This window comes from Coenobita brevimanus, chromosome 72 (assembly GCF_032717465.1).
Source record: "Coenobita brevimanus isolate Jiangsu-jjx chromosome 72, ASM3271746v2, whole genome shotgun sequence".
In the NCBI taxonomy this organism is placed as follows: domain Eukaryota; kingdom Metazoa; phylum Arthropoda; class Malacostraca; order Decapoda; family Coenobitidae; genus Coenobita; species Coenobita brevimanus.
The window spans coordinates 25,947,839-25,969,346 of NC_137025.1; the positions used below are offsets into that span (position 1 = coordinate 25,947,839).

Here is a 21,508-nt window from a genome sequence, read left to right on the forward strand (position 1 = left end):
CCTCCTCCATGCCAGTAGCATGGGAACCAATGAGACCTTCACGGGGTTCAGCGGAAAGCTGTGAAGAGAGCTGATTGGCACCAATGGACGTGATCGTGGGCCTCGCCAAAATCCACGTGGCAGTGACAACTCCCTGTGCCTCACCAAACGCCACTTCCTTATTGTTATCATCACACAAGGCACAAAAAAGAGTCCCTAACGCAGATGCCATGTCTACCAGCACAACACAGCATGGCCACAGACCCAGTGTGACGTGGGGTTGTGCCTAATCCCATTCTTTGAGGAACATCATACCCTCCTCTTCTTCTAAGTGTTAGAAACCCGTGTTATGTGCGAAAAAAGTCGCTTATGAGTGTTATTGTAACGTATATATAAATTAGTGTAAGTTATTTCATAAGTAACTGTAATGTAGCCTATATATAAATTAGTACTGGATAAGTGATTTCATATTAATACGTGCAATGTAAGTACTTCATATATAACTTGTGTATTGTGTCTAGTGCGTTCAAGAAAAGACATGCATAGTGAACACAATGTGCAAGAATAATTCGTTTTACGAAAAAAAGACGCAAATGTAAAATAAATGTGTGTGGGCAAACACTGATGCGATAACTAGAAAATCCAATAATATGAACATTATCGGAAAATGTCATTTATTTACTCGAATGTCATAATGCGTTCCCACACATAATTATGCTTGCGGATAATTCCCACATCATCTATATACCTTACGACAGTGTTCGTGGGTTATTTGAGACACTTACCCATGAAGAAAACAAAGTTCTTTCTCAACTCGCTGGGTGTTGGCAGCAGCCGGTGAAGTCTAAGGGCGTTACTCTGAACATTTCAGCCACTCGCTGAGAGAGAATCGACCTCAAAGTCGACCTTTTTAGGCTTCTGTGTGTACTTTTATGGTTGTTCTCCATATTTTCTCATCATTCCTAACCTATCCAGCAAAAGAAAAAAAAAGTCGAAAATCCGCCAGCACTGGGGTGCCATGAAGGTCAAGTTAGCCAGCATGCAGCTCGTTATAAAGAAAGACCAATTATATGGTCTGAGGGAGGGGTCTGAAAAGAACGAAAAGAGAATGAAAGAGATTCAGATATTCAAAGGAAAGGAATTTAATAAGAAGAAAGTTGAATGAAAGTATTAAGAATAATACAGTGGAAATGTGTTGAAGGAAATAAATAAAAATACAGCACTGCAAGAACTGAATCTTTTGGATCTCCATGGAATTAGGTATTTAACTCCAATCTAAATGGCCCACATAGGTAAACTAAAATGAAGCTTCACTCTCAGTGGTACTAAGATAATGTCAACTGTTACAATATCATTGGACATATTCAAATAAGAGGAATCACATGATTCCTTTTTTTTAATGTCATCCATATTATAATGCCTTGTTTATTAATATCCAAGCATCATTGCTTCAAAGGTCACTTCCATTTGTGACAGAATTTTCTGGTGAAAGTAAAATTTATTGTGTTCATACCTACTGTATTATGATAAGTTGTAAATCGCTCTTTATGAAATTCTTTTTTGTTGTTCTGGACACACACACGCACACACACACACACACACACACACACACACACAGATATATATATATACTGTATAGTTCCATTAATACATAAAACTGAGTGGAATTTGCAGAACTTTCCTTCCTTGACTCTTAAAGCCATGGTGATTTAATCGGACATAGACGTAGAAAAGGCAAACAGATAGATCGATAAAAAGCAGCAAAAAATGTTGTAGATGAACATACCATAAGTAGACTGATAGAAGAGTCAGTCAGGCAGCCAGTTAGGCAGTGAGAAAAAAAAGTTTAAATCTACCCTATTACATTATAGGATCGATAGACATAATCCCCTATTAATTAACTAATTGACACTCCATTTCTACCCGTAAAGCTGATTTCCAATTTGCCCTGAATGATTGTATCTGTTGCACGGAAAATTTTTATGTTATGGAGTATTCAAGACTTATAATGATAATTCTAAGAATTCATTGTGTCAGTTCCCTTCCGTCTCATTTGCTTCGATTCTTACTTAAACTTCATTGCATTTTTCTTGACTTTTCATCCTTTCAATATCTTCTTTCACTGAGGGCAAGTGAGGAGGGAGAGGGGCAAGACGTGACAAAAGAGCCGACAAGAAGAGGGACAAAGAAGGAAAAATGTCACTAGAATAAGCTGAGAGAGAGAGAGAGAGAGAGAGAGGGAGAGAGAGAGAGAGAGAGAGAGAGAGAGAGAGAGAGAGAGAGAGAGAGCATTTGCGAGTGTGTGGTGGTGAGCATGGAAAAAGAAGGAAACAGTTGTAGTCTGGCACATCATAATCTTCCTTGATGTCCTTTCTTAATTCTTATCCATCAGTCCCATGTTCCTGCTCTTGACCTGTCTGCATGTACATATGGTTTCAAGCATAATGATGCACGCATGTACCGTAGGTATATCTTGTAGCGTCTGGCGTGCAGCACCTTACTACCTGACCCCTACTTGCGGCTGAGGCAAGCCTTCTAACGCATTAGTCTGAGTCACTCGTTGTAACTAGGAAAGAACTGGGTCAGACTGGAGCCTCCAGGACAGCTCCATCAACCTTCCCTTTATTTACTGGATGTTAGGCGCTGTTGCACAGGGATTTGGGCTATATTCATAATGTGTCTTATGTAAAGATTTATAATACCTTAAGATTCGCTGTGAATACGAAGACGAAGTCTTAAAATGATTTACTGTCTTCCTAGGCCCATTTTGTTCCTTTGTCTGCAACAGCTTTGATGGGTCCATCAGTACACAGCTTGGCTATTGTAGTTCACCCATCCTCAAATCCTAGACCCATAATGATTGTCCGCCTTAAAAACTCCTTTACGGTCGATGAACATAAGTCTGTTTTAAGTCACTAATTATGTATTCATGCTCAGTGATTGGGCCAGTTGGGTTTTGGAAGACGGAGGATATGAAGAAAAACAGGTAATACCTGAGTTTTTGTTGCATGGTTGAGAGACTGAAAAAAGAGGAGTTTAAATATCTAGGATCCACTGTGGCCGAAGAGAGAGCCTTGGATACGGAAATAACCCACAGAACGCAGGACAGTTCCTGGAATTAGGGAAAAGTGTCGGGATTGCTGTGGGATAGAAGAATCGTGAAGCTTAAGGGTAGGATATATAAAACAGTGGTGAACCGGTGGGACCGGCGTTTATGTATAGGGTTGAGACGGGGGCAGTGAAGAAACCACATGAGAAAAAGTTGGATGTAGCAGAGATGAGAATGTTGAGATGGGTGTGAGTAACGAATCTGGAGAGGATTTGAAATGAGGGGATCAGAGGGACAGTGAAGTGGGTGAGGTATCCAAGAAGGTGCAGTAAAGACTACATTGGTATGGGCACGTGATAATTCGGAATGAAGATTATGTGGGGAGGAGGATAATTAAATAGAGGCACAAGGAAATAGGAATAGAGGAAAGCCGAAGAGGGAGTGATTGTGTAAACGAAGATTTGAGAGTGAAAATCCTGACGAGAGGAGAGGCTCAATACAGAGCTGTATGGCGAGGATTGGTTGGACATACTGACCATAATTATATAATAGCTGGAAAAGATGGAGGATGAAGAAGAAAAGATTCCTCTCACCCTCTGTGTTTTACGCAATTATGCAGGTGTTGGTTTTGCAGTGGGGGATAAAGAAAAGATGAATATAGTTAATAAGGCAGTGTTTGAGACTGGGAATGCATGTGTATCAGCAAGAGCACTTGGGCAGGATGCAGTCATGAGGTATAACATTAAGGGCTTGTAGTTCACTTTTATTTACATACGACTTCTTTCGTAAATGAAAACAAATGATATTAAACAAGAAAAAAGACTTCCCTCGAGACCATCATATCATCATGAAAATAGGTACACCCACTAAAACGTCATCGGCACCCCCTGCTTCGATACCCTCCGCAACCATCATTGGCACAGAAGCCGTAAGTAAGCAATGAAGAGTTTGTACACCTGATTCTCCCATAATCTCTCCGTCACCCCTCTTTCCGCATCTCTCTCTCTCTCTCTGCAGGTGTAGTATAACTCCCGTTGCTTAATGGGGTATAACGAATAAATCATAGCAATGGACGTAATGCTCGAAGAAAAGCCTCAAACAGCAAGGCATTATCCACAAGATAATATTGAAATCAAAGTGCTATTTGTCTGCCTGGAACCTATCGTATCTGAGGTTACCATTGTAGGATTTTATTACACGTTGTGATACCATGACAACCACCATTAGCATTTTAAGAATAGGTTGATGGCAAACTAAGCAATGTACGTCCACTTCCAAAGACCTATACTACAGGGATATATCTCTGAGCTGCCTCATGTTCTTTCTTTCCTCAACATCTTTCCCCTTCAGGAATTTTAAGTTTTATTACTCCCTCCTTATTACCAGTCTTTAATATCCTTTCTCTCTTATCAGCCATTTTCTTATAACATTGGCATTTTCTGCTATACATAGTATGTTACTTTTACTGGATATCTGTTACTGGAACCAAGCTTTTTACAGGGCTTGTATTTTACCCTCATTCACACCCATGATCCTACATCGCAGCCTTGTGTAGCACTAGGTTTTTATTATTCAATTACACTACGTTATTTAACCAGGGACAGATCAGCAATCTCTTAACCATTAACGCAAAGCTATGACACGAAATCACAACTACAAAATGGTATTAACCTTTCGTGGGCAAATGGGGTCCCTGCAGACCCCATCATGTTTTTAAAATGTTGCCATTAAGTCATTTTTTACTTTCACGGCCTGGCCTCTCATGACTTTAATTGTACATGGTTATTTTACATCCTCATAAAAATTTGAGCAAAAAATGTTGCACGATTAAGGAGTGACATTGCAATACATGTTAGTGGGGTCCGGCAGGACCCCACCTGGCCTTTCGTGTGACTAATTTTTTATATATATTATTTTCAGATATTTCAGATTATAAACATTAGGACAATGTCAATACCAGTAGCAAAGTTTTATGCCTCAATGGCGGTGGCAGAAGGTGACCAAGAAGAAGAAAATTATTCAGATGGTGATTTTTCTGTATCCGACACAGATGATTATGAAGTGCTTGAACGATCGGACAGTGAAATTAGTGTGAGTAGTATTGAGTCTCCTGTGAGTGCTGATGATAATTCTGAAAATGCAAGTGGTGGTAGTAATACAGAAGATGCTCATCAAGAGGATAAAACAAGAAATTGTTGTACCAAATTTGAACATTATAGGGATAGTTTTATTTTATGATCATGCTAATTTACTTTACACATGAACTTGTTATTATTTTGAGAACCTGTTCCAAGAATTCTGACAATCAGACATTCAAATAAGTGTAGAATCAGTACTTCCACACTCGAACTTTAATAAAATTGTGATAAAATGAAAAAAAAATTGTTAAAATAACAATTCAAAAAAACAAAAACAAAAAGGAACACTTGGTGGGTTGGTTCCACATGCCGCGTCCTGGCCAACATATGTACAAAGTTTAGTAGATATAATTTTATGAATATGGAAGAAATACACCATTAAGGTTTGGGGTCCACCGGGACCCCATTGGTCCTCTGTGGTAACCTGTGGCCCAAGAAGGGTTAACCACAAAGAAATGTGATGGATAATATGGTAAACCACAGTATTGCCTTCATAATGCCATGAAGGTAAAGGAAATAACCTACAAAATTATTAAAATTTCTCTAGATGAATGAACATCAGCTGTCGATACGAACCCACTTCATTTTTCCCTTAAGAAAAAGTGCATAGATGTCCGACCGTAACTTAAAATTGTACTCCAAAACATCCTCAGACTCTTCATCTTTTCCCACGTCTGTATTGGGTAGATGTTTCTGACTGCTCTTCCCCACCTAACCGGGTCATACACATCATCCTCTGACAGGTCTTTTTCTCCCAGTTAAGTTCAAGATTTTTACTGCTTAGTACTAATGCACTAGGTATGCAGTGTACACAAATGGCGCACCACATGGTAAATATTACCTCGGTGGGTTGCCTTCATGTGGTAGGTGGAGGCGACCATCATCCACTCACTTGATGTAGTGCTGCCTGCTTCTTCCTTTGCCTTCATCATTCTTTTTCTGTGCCTGCCCTCCTCTCTTCTTATTTCTCTCATCTTTCCTGTCACTTCTTATTGCTTTTCTTTCCTTAACAGGTGGCTTTACATTGAATGACAAGCCAAATGGTTTCCTGTAAGCCAGGAAATCATTTACAATGCTGGGTGGTAACCATATAACCAAACCATACGTGCTTCCCACGTGTCAACAAGTGGGTTGATGGAGGGTTAGTGCCCCTCCCCGTATAACAAATAACTCAAAGTCAAATGGCCAACCCTTACGGGATTATGGCGTCTGGCAATAGATAGATAGATAGACAGATAGGTTGCCTTCATATTATTGAATTCCTAACTCTGAACATGTGTGGTTTCCTAGTTAGTTATTTGGCACTGGTTACATTTGAAAGTGGCAACTGTTCCACTGCTTTCTCAACCCATATGGGGAGTCCACAGCTGATAAGGTATTAGGTTGCCTGTGTACCAGCAGTGACTGTTTCACTGATTCCTCGATCCATATGGGGGAGTACACACCTGATAAGGTACTAGGTCATCTATGCAGGTACAGAGTAATGTATGGTATGGAGGAGGACTACTGGGCCTTGAAAGCAGGCTGTGAAGCCTATGCCCAGAGTCGGTCACATTAGAAAAAAAAAATTACAATCTTGACATGACATGTATTGTAAAACAGTTGACTCATCTGGAGTTTGCAAATCTGAGATGTTTGTCAAGTATTGCCTTGAGCCTTAGTGGTTCAGTGATGTGGTGTACTGTTTCTGCGTCTGTTGCTCCTGCCCATCTTGGTCTGTAGTTCGTTAACTCCATACAGTTGGGTAGGCAGTGGGTGCTTAACTTGGCCATCATCTATCATGCACACATAGTCGAGTTGGCTGCCCTTTAAGTGGATGGCTTCAGGTCCGTTGAGGATGCGCATGTTGCAGTTGTCATCATTCATATACTGGTGTAAGGCAGTCCTGTTCTGGTTAGTTAGTGTGGCGTTGCCCAGCTTAGGGTGTACAGTACTGCATTTAGATCCCCAACAGCTATGACTGATTGTGAGTGGCTTGCCATTTCCACTGAGTCAGTTTTGAGGTTTCCTGTGGGAGAGTGCACATTGGCTATCTTGAAGAATAATCGGCAGTTCTTGTCGGGTATCCCCAGGGTGAGAACCTGGTTACCAGTTCCAAGCCTAATGTTGGGTAGTTTGCTGAGCGCCGGGCTCCTCCTGCAATATGTGATGAGTCCCTTGTGTCTGTCCTCTGTCCCCTCTTTAAAGAGGGGAGTGAGGCTACCTCTGGTGTGGTAGCGATATCGTAGCCATCGCCGAGCATTTCCAAAAATGTGTTAGATTGTAGGGATTTTTAGGAGGACACAATGTTTAAGTTCTTGTGGATGGCGGGAGATAGGTAAAGATGAGTATGGGGTTTGATTGCAGTTTTATTCTCCAGAATATTCTCCAGAGGAAGTATCTCACAAGAGCAGTACTGAGACGAGAGTGGTTTATGTTTGCTAATTCCTTGTGCTCTGTTCCTGGTTTTACCACCGTGCCTCATCTCTCTCCTAACCCCTTCTGCTCTGTCTCCAATTTCCCCTGAATATGACTGGTTGGGTCATGCGTGAGTGCACGTATTTCCACACCTGTGGAGTTTTCCATCAGGCGTCATACTGTGGTGTGTGTAAAATTCCCTCGCCAGAAAGTGCGTTGTTGTTTCCTTTAGCTCTCTCGACGTCAGGCACGACTTTCTTCCAATTTCTATATTACATATTAACAACATATACGTATGAAGAGAGAAACCTGTATTTTACACAGGAAAAATCATCTAAGAGATTACCAATATGCCGGGAATCGAACCCGGGACTCTCAGGTAAGAGCCAGGCAGCATACCACTACACCACGACCAGTTAAAGTCATGTCACATTGTCACAATCTTGAGACCAACGTCCTTCCGCCCCCACTGTGGGCCTGAAGAACATATACGTAACTAGCTCTTATGTAGTGTTTTATGATATTTTAGCGTTCTGACATCACTCGGTCACACCAAGCTTGTGCTCCTACGACAGCATGTTGTAACCAATTGTATATTCTGTTATAAGCTATTAATACATGATATTCATTACAATATAGTACTGACAGAATAATATTGTAGAACCATAACACACTGTATGGATTAAATACATAGTAATAAAAATTGAATATAGAACATTGCATTGTAGTGAAAATGTATATACAGGTATGCATTGATACAATGGTAATAGAATGGCAGTACTGTACCATGCCAAGACTATAGTAAGAGTCAGTCATATGTAATGTATGTATTATCTATCTATCTTCTAGCTGTCTGTCTATCTACCTACCTATCTATCTATCTATCTATCTATTTATCTATCTACCTATCATTCATTTTTTCATTCATCATCCAGGGTGGAGTCAAAGGCTTTTCGTCTCATTAACTCACCTCCTCTTACTTGTTCCCTTCAACTTCTGTCTCTTCACAGCGCTGTTGCCTCTTTATCTCTTTTCTATCGCTACTTCAATGGTCATTGCTCCTCTGAACTGTCTGCTGGCATTCCTCCACCTCTACGATGGGCGTGTAGCACCCGTCTAGCAGCAAACTATCATCCGCTTTCTGTCCAACTCTCTAATGCAAGAGTTACCCATTACTCTCAGTCCTTCATTTATGGAACAGGTCAACTCTGGAGCTGTCTCCCTCTGTCTGAATTTCCTGTTAGCTATGATCTCCATTCTTTCAAACGCAGTGTGTCCAAGCATTTCGAAATGATCGGATGAATTTGGCTCTCTCTTGTATCTTGTTTTTCGCTTCGAAGAAACAGTTTGTGGGCTCGTGGCCTTTGATTCCCTCTTCCTAACATAATATAAACACCCCAAATCTATCTATCTATCTATCTGTCTATCCATCTATCTATATCTATCTATCTATTTATCTATCTATCTACTATCTGTATCTATATATTATATATCTATATCTCTATCTATCTATCTATCTATATCTATCGATTTATCATCTATCTATCTATCTATCTATATATATATATATACTGTATATATATATATATGTGTGTGTGTGTGTGTGTGTGTGTGTGTGTGTGTGTGTGTGTTTGTGTGTATATTCGAGATACATTAATATTCTTATATGAAACGGACACATGTATATCAGTTTGTCATTAATGCATAGACAGATTAATGTTATATAATATGTTACCCTGTAATTTTCCTTCATTTTTTTTCCCTTGGTGTATATAATTTCCAATATTAATACAGTATACACATTTCACTCAGGGGGTCTCACTGGAATGTTTACTCTTCTTCCGTGCATAGCCAATAGTAATATACTAAATATAATGGAAAAGATGATAAAGACAACTGGAGCTAGGCTACAGTATACACAATGTGGATTGAACATACCTATACTCAATTCCTCCCAGGCCTTCATTGTTTGATTGATTAATTGCATAGTTTTAGATTTAGGTGAAGTTAGCTTAATATTTATGCTTCTGTTTCAATCCATCCCAGGCAGTGGTTAGAAGTATCTGTGTGTGTGATTAAAGATGGCATAGTGATTGTTTGTTGCTAAGGTGGACAAAGATGTACAGTACAGTACAGTAGTCAGGTGCTATGTATAATCCTGATGCTGAAGTGTGAGATGGTGACGTATCTGGACAAATTACTAAAACTGATGTGTTATGAGTGAAATAGAAAAACTGTGAATGTCCGATGTGCTGATGGTGGGTGAGTTTATCTGGAGCAAATGTGAAGTTGCAATGCTGATGAATGTCATGATTTCTTATGATAGCCATTTCACGTGGGACTGTTTCAGCTGGCTGAAACGTGAAAATGTATGCCAGACAAAGGTGAACAGCATGTAAGGTTGTAGGACACTTTCATTCAATCATTGATTTACTAGCGAAAGTGACAGTGTCCCTGTCTCTTAGAGACCATGATGCATTCGGTGTTGGTGTTGATGTTGATGATGACCAAGGTTTCATTATTCTTAGAAGGAAAAGGGTATATTCGTTAGACTGTGAACAGATTATCTGTTATGAATGGTACATGAACCATTACTGATGTTGGTGTTAGAGTCGTTTCTAAGTATGGATAATATAGCATGAGATTTTTTTCCTGAGACAAAGGCTTCAAACCATGTTTTTGTGTGCCTTGACTGATTATTTGATGCAGACTGTGAACTGGAAGTAAGTCAATGGTGATCTTGCCATTACCTGCATTTGCAATACCTTTCATCAAACCTTGATAACGAGTCCTGGTGCTGTCTAACTAAAGTATTATTTTATGTCAATATGTTCCATGACTACTAAGAACCGTTGAAAAAGTGTTATGTTTCCTTCCATTGCATTTATTTTGTCCACACTCTGTTGAGTTATCCTTTCTGCCTTTCTGAGATTTTTCACGATCGTTATCACTGCCATGTTTGGATTGTCAACTAGATTCTGTTGATATATTAATACCTGAGCTATCTTATTAAATTTGTCGTTTATTTTTTGAAAATCTTATTCCGTAGCCAATCCAAAAATATTCCTAGAATTGCACCACCCAGATCGAACAAACCGCGCCTCTCACGCGTATGTGTGGTGTTCATGTCCCCAAGTGTCTCAGTTCCACGAGATGGGATATCGTGGATCATGATGAGCATGGTAGCTTTTGCTTGTTATAATTTCCATTTTGTTCTCCTCCCAGAGAGGAGTTTTTCTTGGAACATGCCCATGAGCGGATTGTGGTCGGTGAATAGGTGAATTTCGTAATCATATACCAAATCTCGAAACTTTTATAATGCAAAGAGTGCCTCTAGGTCTATAGTGCAATAATTTTTCTCTGCACGATCGCTGCCTTAATGTCAGCTGTTGTTTGTTCCCAGGTCGCAATTGTTTTTGTTCCGTACTTGTGCTAGATGCATTCATGGCTGCCATTGTGTCTGTAATTCCTACATCCAGGTTGTACTGGATTGTGATATTTCACTCACCTCTGCTCTGCTGCAATTCATCTCTACCTCGTTCATAAAATCTAATAAACACATTCCTTGGATATAAGCAACTGTTTTTGCTATCTTCGGTACCCTATCAGGTAATTTACACAATGCAGCTACATAACCAGGGATGTCTATGACATGCATTGGTGACGTCTTCCCATCAGCTGTTACCCAATTTGAGTTCTCTTTACTGGCTAATGGCGTTCTCTTAACCTCTCCATGGCTGCCAGTGTCGAATGACGTTTAGCTGATAAATGGCCGCAGGCGTTGTTTGATCACGGCCTATAAAAAACGGCGAAAATTTTTGTGAACGAACGTTCTGAACATCTTCAGACTGACCTACCCTACAATCTCATACACCCCACACGTCAGTACACTGCACACTTCCGTGATGAGTGGACATCAAAGTCCCGCCTCCCTCCCTGCCCCTACCCCCACCCAGCGCCGCCCTCTCCGGCCCCGTAGGCCTCTCACCATCCCCGAGATCAGGGTGGAGCTGTTTCCTCATGGGGGAGGGGGGGGGGAGAGAAATGAGGACCGAACTGTGTCTGACATGGAGGTGGAGAGTATGGTGGGGAGTAGTGACAAGAGTGGTGATGAGTGTTATCACTCTCCTACTGCCGAGGAGGATGACAACGACATCTCCACGGAGAGTGAGGAGAAGCCACCACCACCTCGCCGTACAGCTCCACCACAACCAGTGATGGAGAGGAGGGGGAAGAAGGGAAGGCTGGAGTATAGGTGTACTCACTCTGCACTGCCTCTCCACCAGTCCGCACCACATCTCGCGCCACCTAACCACTTCCTACCACTTCATAGGCCTCTTCACCACCCCCCACCGAGTATCATTCCATTACCAAGTACTGACTGTGTGGACGAGTGCAGTGTATGTAGTGTATATATATTACTCAGTGTAGTGTTACACAGTAAGATATAGATGTGTAAGATACTTGTAGTGTGTAAAGTAGATTATGTTTTGTAAGTGACTTTTGTACAAAGACTGTGTTTCCCAGACAATGACGTATCTGTACTGACTTTTTTTTGTGAGGATAGGGCAGAGATGGGTAAAAGTTTGCCTGCACTGACTCCTGTTATTACATCATGCACTTAAGGTGAATAATTATTCTGCTCTGTATTTATTTTTCAGATGTCAGCCCCCATGTATTTCCTTATATGATTGTTACAATCTTTTTGCCCTAGACAGAGTGGTGATCATTGCAGGTTCTCTTTGTAATTTAAGTCAACCGGCATAGGGTATGGAATATGCTATCTTACAAGGCAACCGTGTGATATGCCGATTTTATCGTATTTTGACCGTGTGAAGGTTGCCCAAACAAACAACTCACCCCTTTCACCCTAACCTGCCAGCCTTGCCAGCATCAATGTATGTTCCTGTATTGTTATCCACGTATTTTTTTACTTTTTATGAATTTGAACTACTTACAATCATTGCAGAATCACGTTAAAAGCAAAATAATTCTGTGTAGGACGTGAGTATGATATTGCACACATTTACCGAGCGATACTTCATTTTTATCGTATTCTGACTGCGTGAAGTGTAGGCAAACATACTGCTTTACCCTTTTCCTGTACCCAGGCAAAAAATATCATACTTTCCGACAATCACGACACACAGACAGTAACATATATTGCGAAAATAACAAAAGTAAAATGATACAGAAATGTGAACGTGTTATTACGCGGAAAAACGTTTTTTCCTGTCTGTATTCCTATTTATTTCTGCTTTGTCTCTCTATTACTAATAATTTGACTTATTCAGTGTTTTGAACCTGCATTATGATTCTATTTTAGCCATGCAGGTGGTGTGAAAACGGCTCAAAGCGCCTCCACTCCCTTTCCTCTAATCAGAGCTGACCAGGTGCTAATTCACCCTGCCCTTCATTTTCATCCCCCATGGGAGAGCCTACCCTCAGGGGACCAACAATTTTCTAATTTAGGTCTGAATAGTCAACCCTTTCACTTCCTCTTCCAACCATACTCACAATGTTAACCTGCAAAATAACTCAGAACTACCATAAACATATTTCATATCAAAAATGTGAAAAAGTATTCATAAAATTTTTTTTCGAGCCAATCCTAACATATTATGTACTGAAATCATTTGATATCATCATATCTAATATATGCACAACATTTCAGCACCATTCACATTGCTTTGGGTGGTAAAAAAATGATATCAACACATGTGATGCTGCACCATGGCATTACACCAGTGCGGCAGTTATCCGTTGCTGATGTTTCTGCAAATTCTGTGCTCCATTGCAAGCTTCAGAATGGGTCTAGGTGGCTGGGATTTGCACTGTTAGGTGCGTCTGAACTTCCTCTTCACTATGGCAAGGACAAAACTCAATTGTCGAAACTTTAGAAAATGGCCCCGACATTGACTAGGGGCACACAGAAAATTCTGGACCTACAGCAATGGAAGGGTTAATTGTGGACACATCTGTTATTTCACCTAAGACAGGATTTGTGGTATGATGTCTCATAAGATCCATGATATTTTGTAATGTTGGAGTTATACCTGGCTAGAAATTTATACCTCCAGAAAATTTCTTTACGAATTCTGTTTTAAACTCCTCATGTCTGAGGTTGTAAGAACTTATCAGATCTAAGCAGATTGCCTGCTGGGCACCTTTCTTGGTTAATCCATGATGGAAAAACAGCTATTTTTCTTTTCATTTGTTATATGTCTTTTTACCAATAAGATGCTGTGACTCATTTAGAAGTGTCATCACATCAATGCAATTTCTGTCCATGCCTGAGAATTTTGTGAGATTTTTATCCTCATGGTACAAACATACTTCATGTGGGGAAATTGAAGCTGTGGTGTTTGTTCCACTCGTCACAGTGTTTGTTTGTTTGGTCAGATTCACTTGAGGTCCCTTGTCATTATGGGAAGGAATTGATGCGTATGTATTTCCAGACCTTTCCATTCGGTTCCTGCAACGTCCATCCCAGCAGTTACTTCAACAATCAAGGGATGAGGCTATGGCACTCCTAATTTCTGACCTGGCTCGTATCTCTGACTAGGATAAAAATAATCTTGTTGTTTTTAATGCATCTAAGACTCAGTTTTTACACCTATCAACCCGACAGAATCTTCCACAGGAGTACCCATTAAAATTTAATACTATCCAGCTCAATCCAGCATCATCCTTGAACATGCTTGGGGTTTCATTCACTCGGGATTACCATATTACATCTCTGGTAAAATCTGCTTCCAAGAGATCAGGTGTGCTAAGCTGACTCCGTACCTTTTTTACCCCCGCAAAGTAGTTGACTTTATACACGGGATTTATGCGCCCCTGTATGGAGTACAACTCTCATGTGTGGGAAGGCTCCCCACATACAGCCCTTCTTAAAAGGGTGGAGTCAAAGGCATTTCGTCTCATCAACTCTGGCCCTCTTACTGGCTCCCTTCAACCTCTGTCTCTTTGCTGCACTGTTGCCTCTTTATCTCTTTTCTATCGCTACTTCCATGGTCATTGCTCCTCTGAACTGTCTGATTGCATTCCTCCACCTCTACGACGGGCACATAGCACCCATCTAGCAATAAACTCTCATCCTTTTTCTGTCAAACTGTCTAATGCAAGAGTTAACCGTTACCCCCAATCCTTCATTTATGCAACAGGTCAACTCTGGAACTGTCTCCCTTTGTATTCCAACTTCCTATGATCCCCAGTCTTTCAAATGCAGTGTGTCTAGGCATCTCAAAATGAACAGATCTTGAATTTGACACTCTTTTATATATTTTTTTTTCTTAGAAGGAATTGTCTTGCCGGCTCATAGCCTTTGGTTCCTTCTTCCTCGCATAAAAAAAAATATAAGAAAGACCTACGTAACCTATGGAATAAGTTTTCGTAAGACAAATCTATAATATTCGCATTCTTCCTCAGAGAGAACTGTCCAAGAAGCATCATATCCTCAACTCCTCTCACATGAGAAGTGTTTGTTCCTTCATTTGTGTGTGGAGAACTATATGTGTTAGTTACGTTTTCCTCTCATTCTACTAAGTATGAATCGTCACTGAGTAATTGAAGTGCTGTCTCCTCTGGCAATAATGTTGGTGGTTTGAACTTCCTCTAATAGCATTAATCAATAATTAACCCCTTCGTGCAAGATGATGCAATGCGAGTCACAATCCTTGTAATCTGAAGAGTAACCGATGACACAACTTCTGTATAAGTGGTCACAGAAACTTTTCCTGTGGATGGATTTGCGTCAAATTTGGTTGAGTCAAAGCTGCGGGTAGCCACGTCTAGGGGAAATATATGGCAACACCCAGGAGCTTATCGAAGGGGCAAGTGGCCCACATTTGGCTCAGTATTCTCCCAGCAGTCAGGCTTGCAGGGTGTGTGAGTGCGCAGCCAGGCATTTAAACCTGCTTTTCCTACTACTGCACCATACCTTACGTGTATATAGTGATATTGTGTTATATATTGTTCAGTGTGCTTGTGAAGAAGGTGTATAAGTGTTTCTTATATATTTTCAGAGAAAGCCAGATTTGAAAATTCCTAACCGATTTTTACCATTCCCCTTCTATTTTACACTGAACCTACGATGTCTTGCAAGGGCTTATCAGAGAAAGAGTACGTGACAACTTACACCATTGCCATCATTCCTATGACAACTGACACCACTGCCATCACTCCTATGACAACTGACACCATTGCTATCACTATTATGACAGCTGACACCACTGCGACAACTGACACCACTGCCATCACTTCTATGACAACTGACACCACTGCCATCACTCCTATGACAACTGACACCACTGCCATCACTCCTGTGACAAATGACACCACTGTCATCACTCCACACACACACACACACACACACACACACACACACACACACACACACACACACACATCACAAATACTCACACAGGCTGTAATCGTACCTGTCCTCCTCTCTGCAACTCCATCTCCTCTCAGGAAACATTTGTCTAGATTTTATACTATTGTATTATAAGATATAAATGTGTTTACCATGTATTTCTCATAGAGAACATGTGGTGCATTTCATTGCTGTTCTCTGTCATTATACTTGTAAAGTAAAGGTCGCATCAAAAATCTGAAGAAAGCTTGATCAAGCTGATGATTTCTTATGCATCCTTTCGTAAAGCAAAGTAAGCTACAGTATGTGTGAAAATAATTGGGGAAAAGTTACGAAAAATGAACATACTCAGTCTAAGGGCCGGAGCATACTGTAGGTGCCGTCACCGTGCACAACCCATCGTGACTGTTTCAAAAATCATTTTCTCCATAACAATAAGGGTTACAACACTATGAATTAAATTGGGCTTCCTTAACCTTTGGCCTAAAAAAAATTGATAGAATTGACATATATGTTTGTTACAGTGTCACTAACAACATACGAAATAATAAATCAGACGTTTTTAGGCAATTTTCATAGTTTTCTTTTGTTTTTATTTACTCGAAAACTATTGGACGTATCAACTTGAAACTTTCACAGAAGAAAGATCGTGAAATTCTGTGTATAGACATGTTCTTTGCAACTGCACGCAATGGGAAAATTTTTTTTAAGGTGATGTTGGGGAGTTATGAGAAGCTAGTTTTCACGTAAATAAGGTTTATTCAGGCTTCATTTCTGTACATTTATTCATCTGTTTTATATATATTTTTCTTATCTGATAGTATAAACATCAACGAAGATGATGGGAAGCGATTTATGACAATATAAGCACTTTCCGAGGGTAAATTGGGCCATAGAAATTTTTCCGTTGAGCGAGGTTTTGGTTCCGTGCGTGGAATTGAAACTTTTTGAAAATTTGTGATGCACGATGGGGTTAAGAGGCACATTTTGCTAAGGAATGTTTTCTCATGAAACACTTACTATATGTATGTGCTAACTTCATAGACAGAAACAACAGTTAGGAATAAATGAATTTTATATATATATATATATATATATATATATATATATATATATATATATATATATATATATGTATATATATATATATATATATATATATATATATATATATATATATATATATATATATATATATATATATATATATATATATATATATATATATATGTATGTAGATGGCTAGAGACTTCCTGAGCACTCACAAAAATAATAATACACTATACAAGGGAGGCCAGAGATGTGAACAAAATGAGGAGTAGATCTAAGTGGCAATAATGCAGAGACTGAGCTCATTATATAGGGGCCGGCAGAGATTGATACAACTTGTAAGAAGGACGCGCAAATGAAGCCATAGGGGACAAAGAGTTGACAATCCTGCTCTGAACAACAGAAAGAACGACTTACTCTACCATAAGGGGGAGAAGGGGGGAGAGAGGTAGAACACACAAGCCTGGTCACTATGGAAGCCACGAGGCGAATCGTGATCAAACATGCAGCATACTGTACGTTAGAATTATACAAAGGATGATGAAATCATAGGCTATGTAACACCTCCCCACAAAGAAAAAGAAATTTACAAAGGAAATTTCTTATTACTCTAAAACAATCTGTCTAAAGTCTAAATAAGCAATCTGCAATAACATTTTCTTTCCCCTTGACATGTTGTATGTCTAATGAATACTCCTGAAGAAGTAGACTCCATCTTGTCAATCTCTGATTTTTATCTTTAAACTTACTAAGGAATTTCAGTGGGTTATGATCGGTATAGATGACTATGGGGTCAAAACCAGAACACAAATAAAATGAAAAATGCTGTAAACCCAAAATCAAGGCCAAAAGCTCTTTCTCAATAGTGGAGTAGTTCTTTTGAGGTGGAGTGAACTTCTTACTGTAATAAGATACAGGGTGTTCAATACCCTGATCATCCTCTTGCAGCAAAACAGCCCCAGCTCCTGTATCACTTGCATCAACAGCCATCTTAAAAGGCTTAGCAAAATTTGGAGTAGCGAGCACTGGCTGACTTAATAGGATAGCTTTAAGTTTACTGAAAGAGGATTCACAGTTATCGGTCCAGACAAATTTAACTCCCTTTTTCAGTAGGTCTGTAAGTGGTGATACAAAAATTGAAAAGTTAAGAACAAATCTCCTGTAATAACCTGCTATTCCCAAAAATCTTTGTAGATCTTTCCTACTTTTAGGTCTGGGAAGATCACTTATAACCTGAACCTTAGCTCCTGGTGGTGCAACGTGTCCATCACCAATTACGTACCCAAGGTACTGAACTTTAGCTTGACCAAACTCACACTTTGATAAATTAGCTACAAGATTAGCCTGAACCAAACGCTCAAGAAATTTACTGACATGGCATAGGTGATCTTTCCAGTTGTCACTGAAATAATACATCATCAATATAAACAACACACCCTGCCAAACCCTCTGTTACAACATTCATGAGCTTCTGAAAAGTGGCTGGTGCATTCTTCATACCATATGGCATTACAGAACATGCAAAAGTCTTTCCTAGTGTTACAAAACATGAGATCTCCCTAGCACGTTCAGTCGTAGGTACTTGCCAGTATCCCTTTAACAAATCAAACTTACTTATGTACCTAGCCTTTCCAATCTTGTCTATGCAATCTTCCACGTGAGGGAGAGGGTAAGTGTCTGTTTTGGTTATCTGATTAACACGTCTGTAGTCGATGCAAAGCCGCTGTGATCCACCTGGCTTAGGGACTAGAGTGACAGGAGAACTCCACTCGCTCTGACAGGGCTCAATCATCTTGTGGTCCAACAGGTAGCCAAGCTCCTTCTGGATGAGAGGAAATTTCACTGGGTTCACACGGTAAGGAGGCAATTTAATTGGCTTTGCGTCTCCAACATCCACATCATGCATCAGCACAGTGGTTCTTCCTGGAGTGGCACGGAACACTTGCGGGTACTCCTGCAGTAATCCCGAAAACTCCTGCCTTTCCTCGGGAGCTAGATGAGAAAGCTTAGTCTGGAGATCATTCATGATATCAGGATTCTTCTCCAAACTATCACTCAGGCTCAAGCTGCATGGGAGAACTTCACTTGCAGACTCGGGTGGAACAGCTACAGTGCAGACTGGGTTATTTTCGTCCCGCCTCTGATATAACTTTAGCATGTTGATGTGATAAAGTTGCTTGTTCTTTCTATGATCTGGTGTGGCGCTGACATAGTTGACATCACTGAGTTTCTTCTCCACGAAATAAGGACCACTAAACTTGGCTTGAAGAGGTTGCCCATGCACCGGTAGCAGAATCAGAACCTGATCTCCTGGCTGAAAGTGGCGTAACCTGGACTTCTTATCATACCAAGTCTTCATCTTCTCCTTAGGAGCTCCTAAATTCTCTCTCACCAGCTGTAAAGCAGTGGACAGCCGTTCTTTGAACTTCATCACATACTCCAGCAGGTTGACGTCATCTTCCTCTGACAGCCAGCATTCCTTGAGTAGCTTAAGGGGTCCTCTTACTTCATGGCCAAACAGTAGTTCAAAGGGTGAGAAGCCCAGTGATTCATTTGGAGATTCTCTTGCAGCAAATACAACGAATGGAAGACCTTTATCCCAGTCTTTCTGATGTTCCAAACAGTATTTCCTGAGCATCGATTTGAGTGTTTGATGATAATCTCTCCAACGCCCCTTGGGTCTGGGGATGGTAAGCTGAAGATGTGATCTGGGTGATACCCAACTCTTTTAGAGACTGCTTGAAAACATTTGACATGAAATTACTTCCCCGGTCTGACTGTACCTCCTTGGGCAGACCAAACTTTGTGAAGAACCCTAGCATTTCCTTAACCACGTTCTTTGCTGAGATATTTCTAAGTGGAATGGCTTCAGGATAACGAGTAGCCATATCAATCAGGGTCAACACATAAGAAAATCCTGAAGAAGTCTTAGGAAGAGGGCCCACAATATCCACCAACACACGGGTGAAAGGCGCCTCAAAAAGAGGAATGGGAACTAGAGGTGCAACCTTTTCGGTCTGATTACATTTCCCCACAACTTGACAGGTGTGACAAGACTTACAATACCAGGAAACATCTCTGAAGATACCTGGCCAGTAGAAGTGTTTCAAAATGCGTGCCACAGTCTTCCTCACTCCAAGGTGTCCTGCCAAACTGGAATCATGAGCCACTCTAATGATATCCTGCCTACAAACACGAGGGATGACAACTTGATGTACAACCTCCCATTCACAGTCGGCTGATGCTGTTGGGGGTCTCCACTTTCTCATAAGTACTCTTGACTTCATATAATAACAAGTAGAAGCACTAGCTGACTCTTCCTCACTGCAAGCAGAGTTAGCTAGACCTTTCAACTCAGGGTCAGCAACCTGCAACTCAACCAACTCTTGACAAGACAAATTATCAACACTACGGGGTACTGCCTCATCTGGTGAATGGTCCAAATTAACAAGAAAAGTGTCAGCTAGGATAACATCATCATCATCATTATCCTCTAAGTCACCAGTAACTTTAGACTTAGCCCTAGTGACAGCACATGCAGAGAACACCTCAAGGATATCACAATCTTGGGTCGCAGTCACTGGTTCATTAGACAACTGAGGAGCTGGACACACTTGACTTCCACCAATATCATTTCCAAGTAAGAAAGTTACACCTGACATTGGAAGTGTCTCAACCAACCCAACCATAACGGAACCATTAACAAAACAAGACTCTAAATTCACTCTGCACAGAGGGACAGAGAAGTAATTATTCCCTACACCTTGTAAGATTACAGTTTCATCAGAGAAATTAACATTAGAGCCTAGAACACTGGTCAGCATAAGGGATTGGCAAGCACCTGTATCACGAAATATTTTAACTGATTTCCTGTCATTATTGTCCAGAGGACTGACAAAACCATCAGACAGGAAATTAGCACATGAACTCTTGAGAGTGTCACCCACGTTACTGCTCAAAAGAGGAGCTCCATCATGAGAATTTAATTTACCCCTCAAACCAGGTTCAGTTAACTCGGTTAAAGAATTCTGGAAACTCTCAAGGGTGGACACTAGACGAATTGACTGAATATTTAAAGACTCCTTTTTGTTCACATCACGCTGTCTCCTAAAACATTTCTCCGTAGTATGACCAAGCTTACTACAATAAGTACATTTACTTTTCTGAAATCTAGAGATGGATCTGGTATTTACTTCCTGAGAAACATCATCTTTATTCTCTTTCCTGTTATCTGTACTCTGAGTAGAGGCAACATACTTACTCTCAGCTTTCCTTTTTTCTTTAGAATATCTCTTGTGAGTGAGAACATATTCATCAGCTAAAACTGCAGCATCAGACAAATTATCTATTCTTTTCTCATCAAGATATAGGCTTACATCTTTATTAATACACCTTTTGAAGTCCTATAGCAAAATCATCTGCTTAAATTTATCAAAATCAGAATTTACATTCTTAGAATTTAACCACTGCTCTAACAGATCTTCTTTGATTTTTGCATACTCAACATGGGATTGCTTA

General features: G+C 40.3%; 1 protein-coding gene across 1 annotated transcript in view; it reads right to left on the bottom strand.

The window, feature by feature from the left end:
• Window positions 1-6,831: 6,831 nt before the first annotated feature.
• The window catches only part of LOC145407081 (uncharacterized), an 88,099-nt gene continuing 73,422 nt past the window's right edge, over window positions 6,832-21,508 (bottom strand). The window contains exon 6 of the mRNA XM_080278105.1: window positions 6,832-7,083. Within this exon, the coding sequence (XP_080134231.1) occupies window positions 6,832-7,083 (252 nt within the window). The remainder of the gene's footprint in view (window positions 7,084-21,508) is intronic.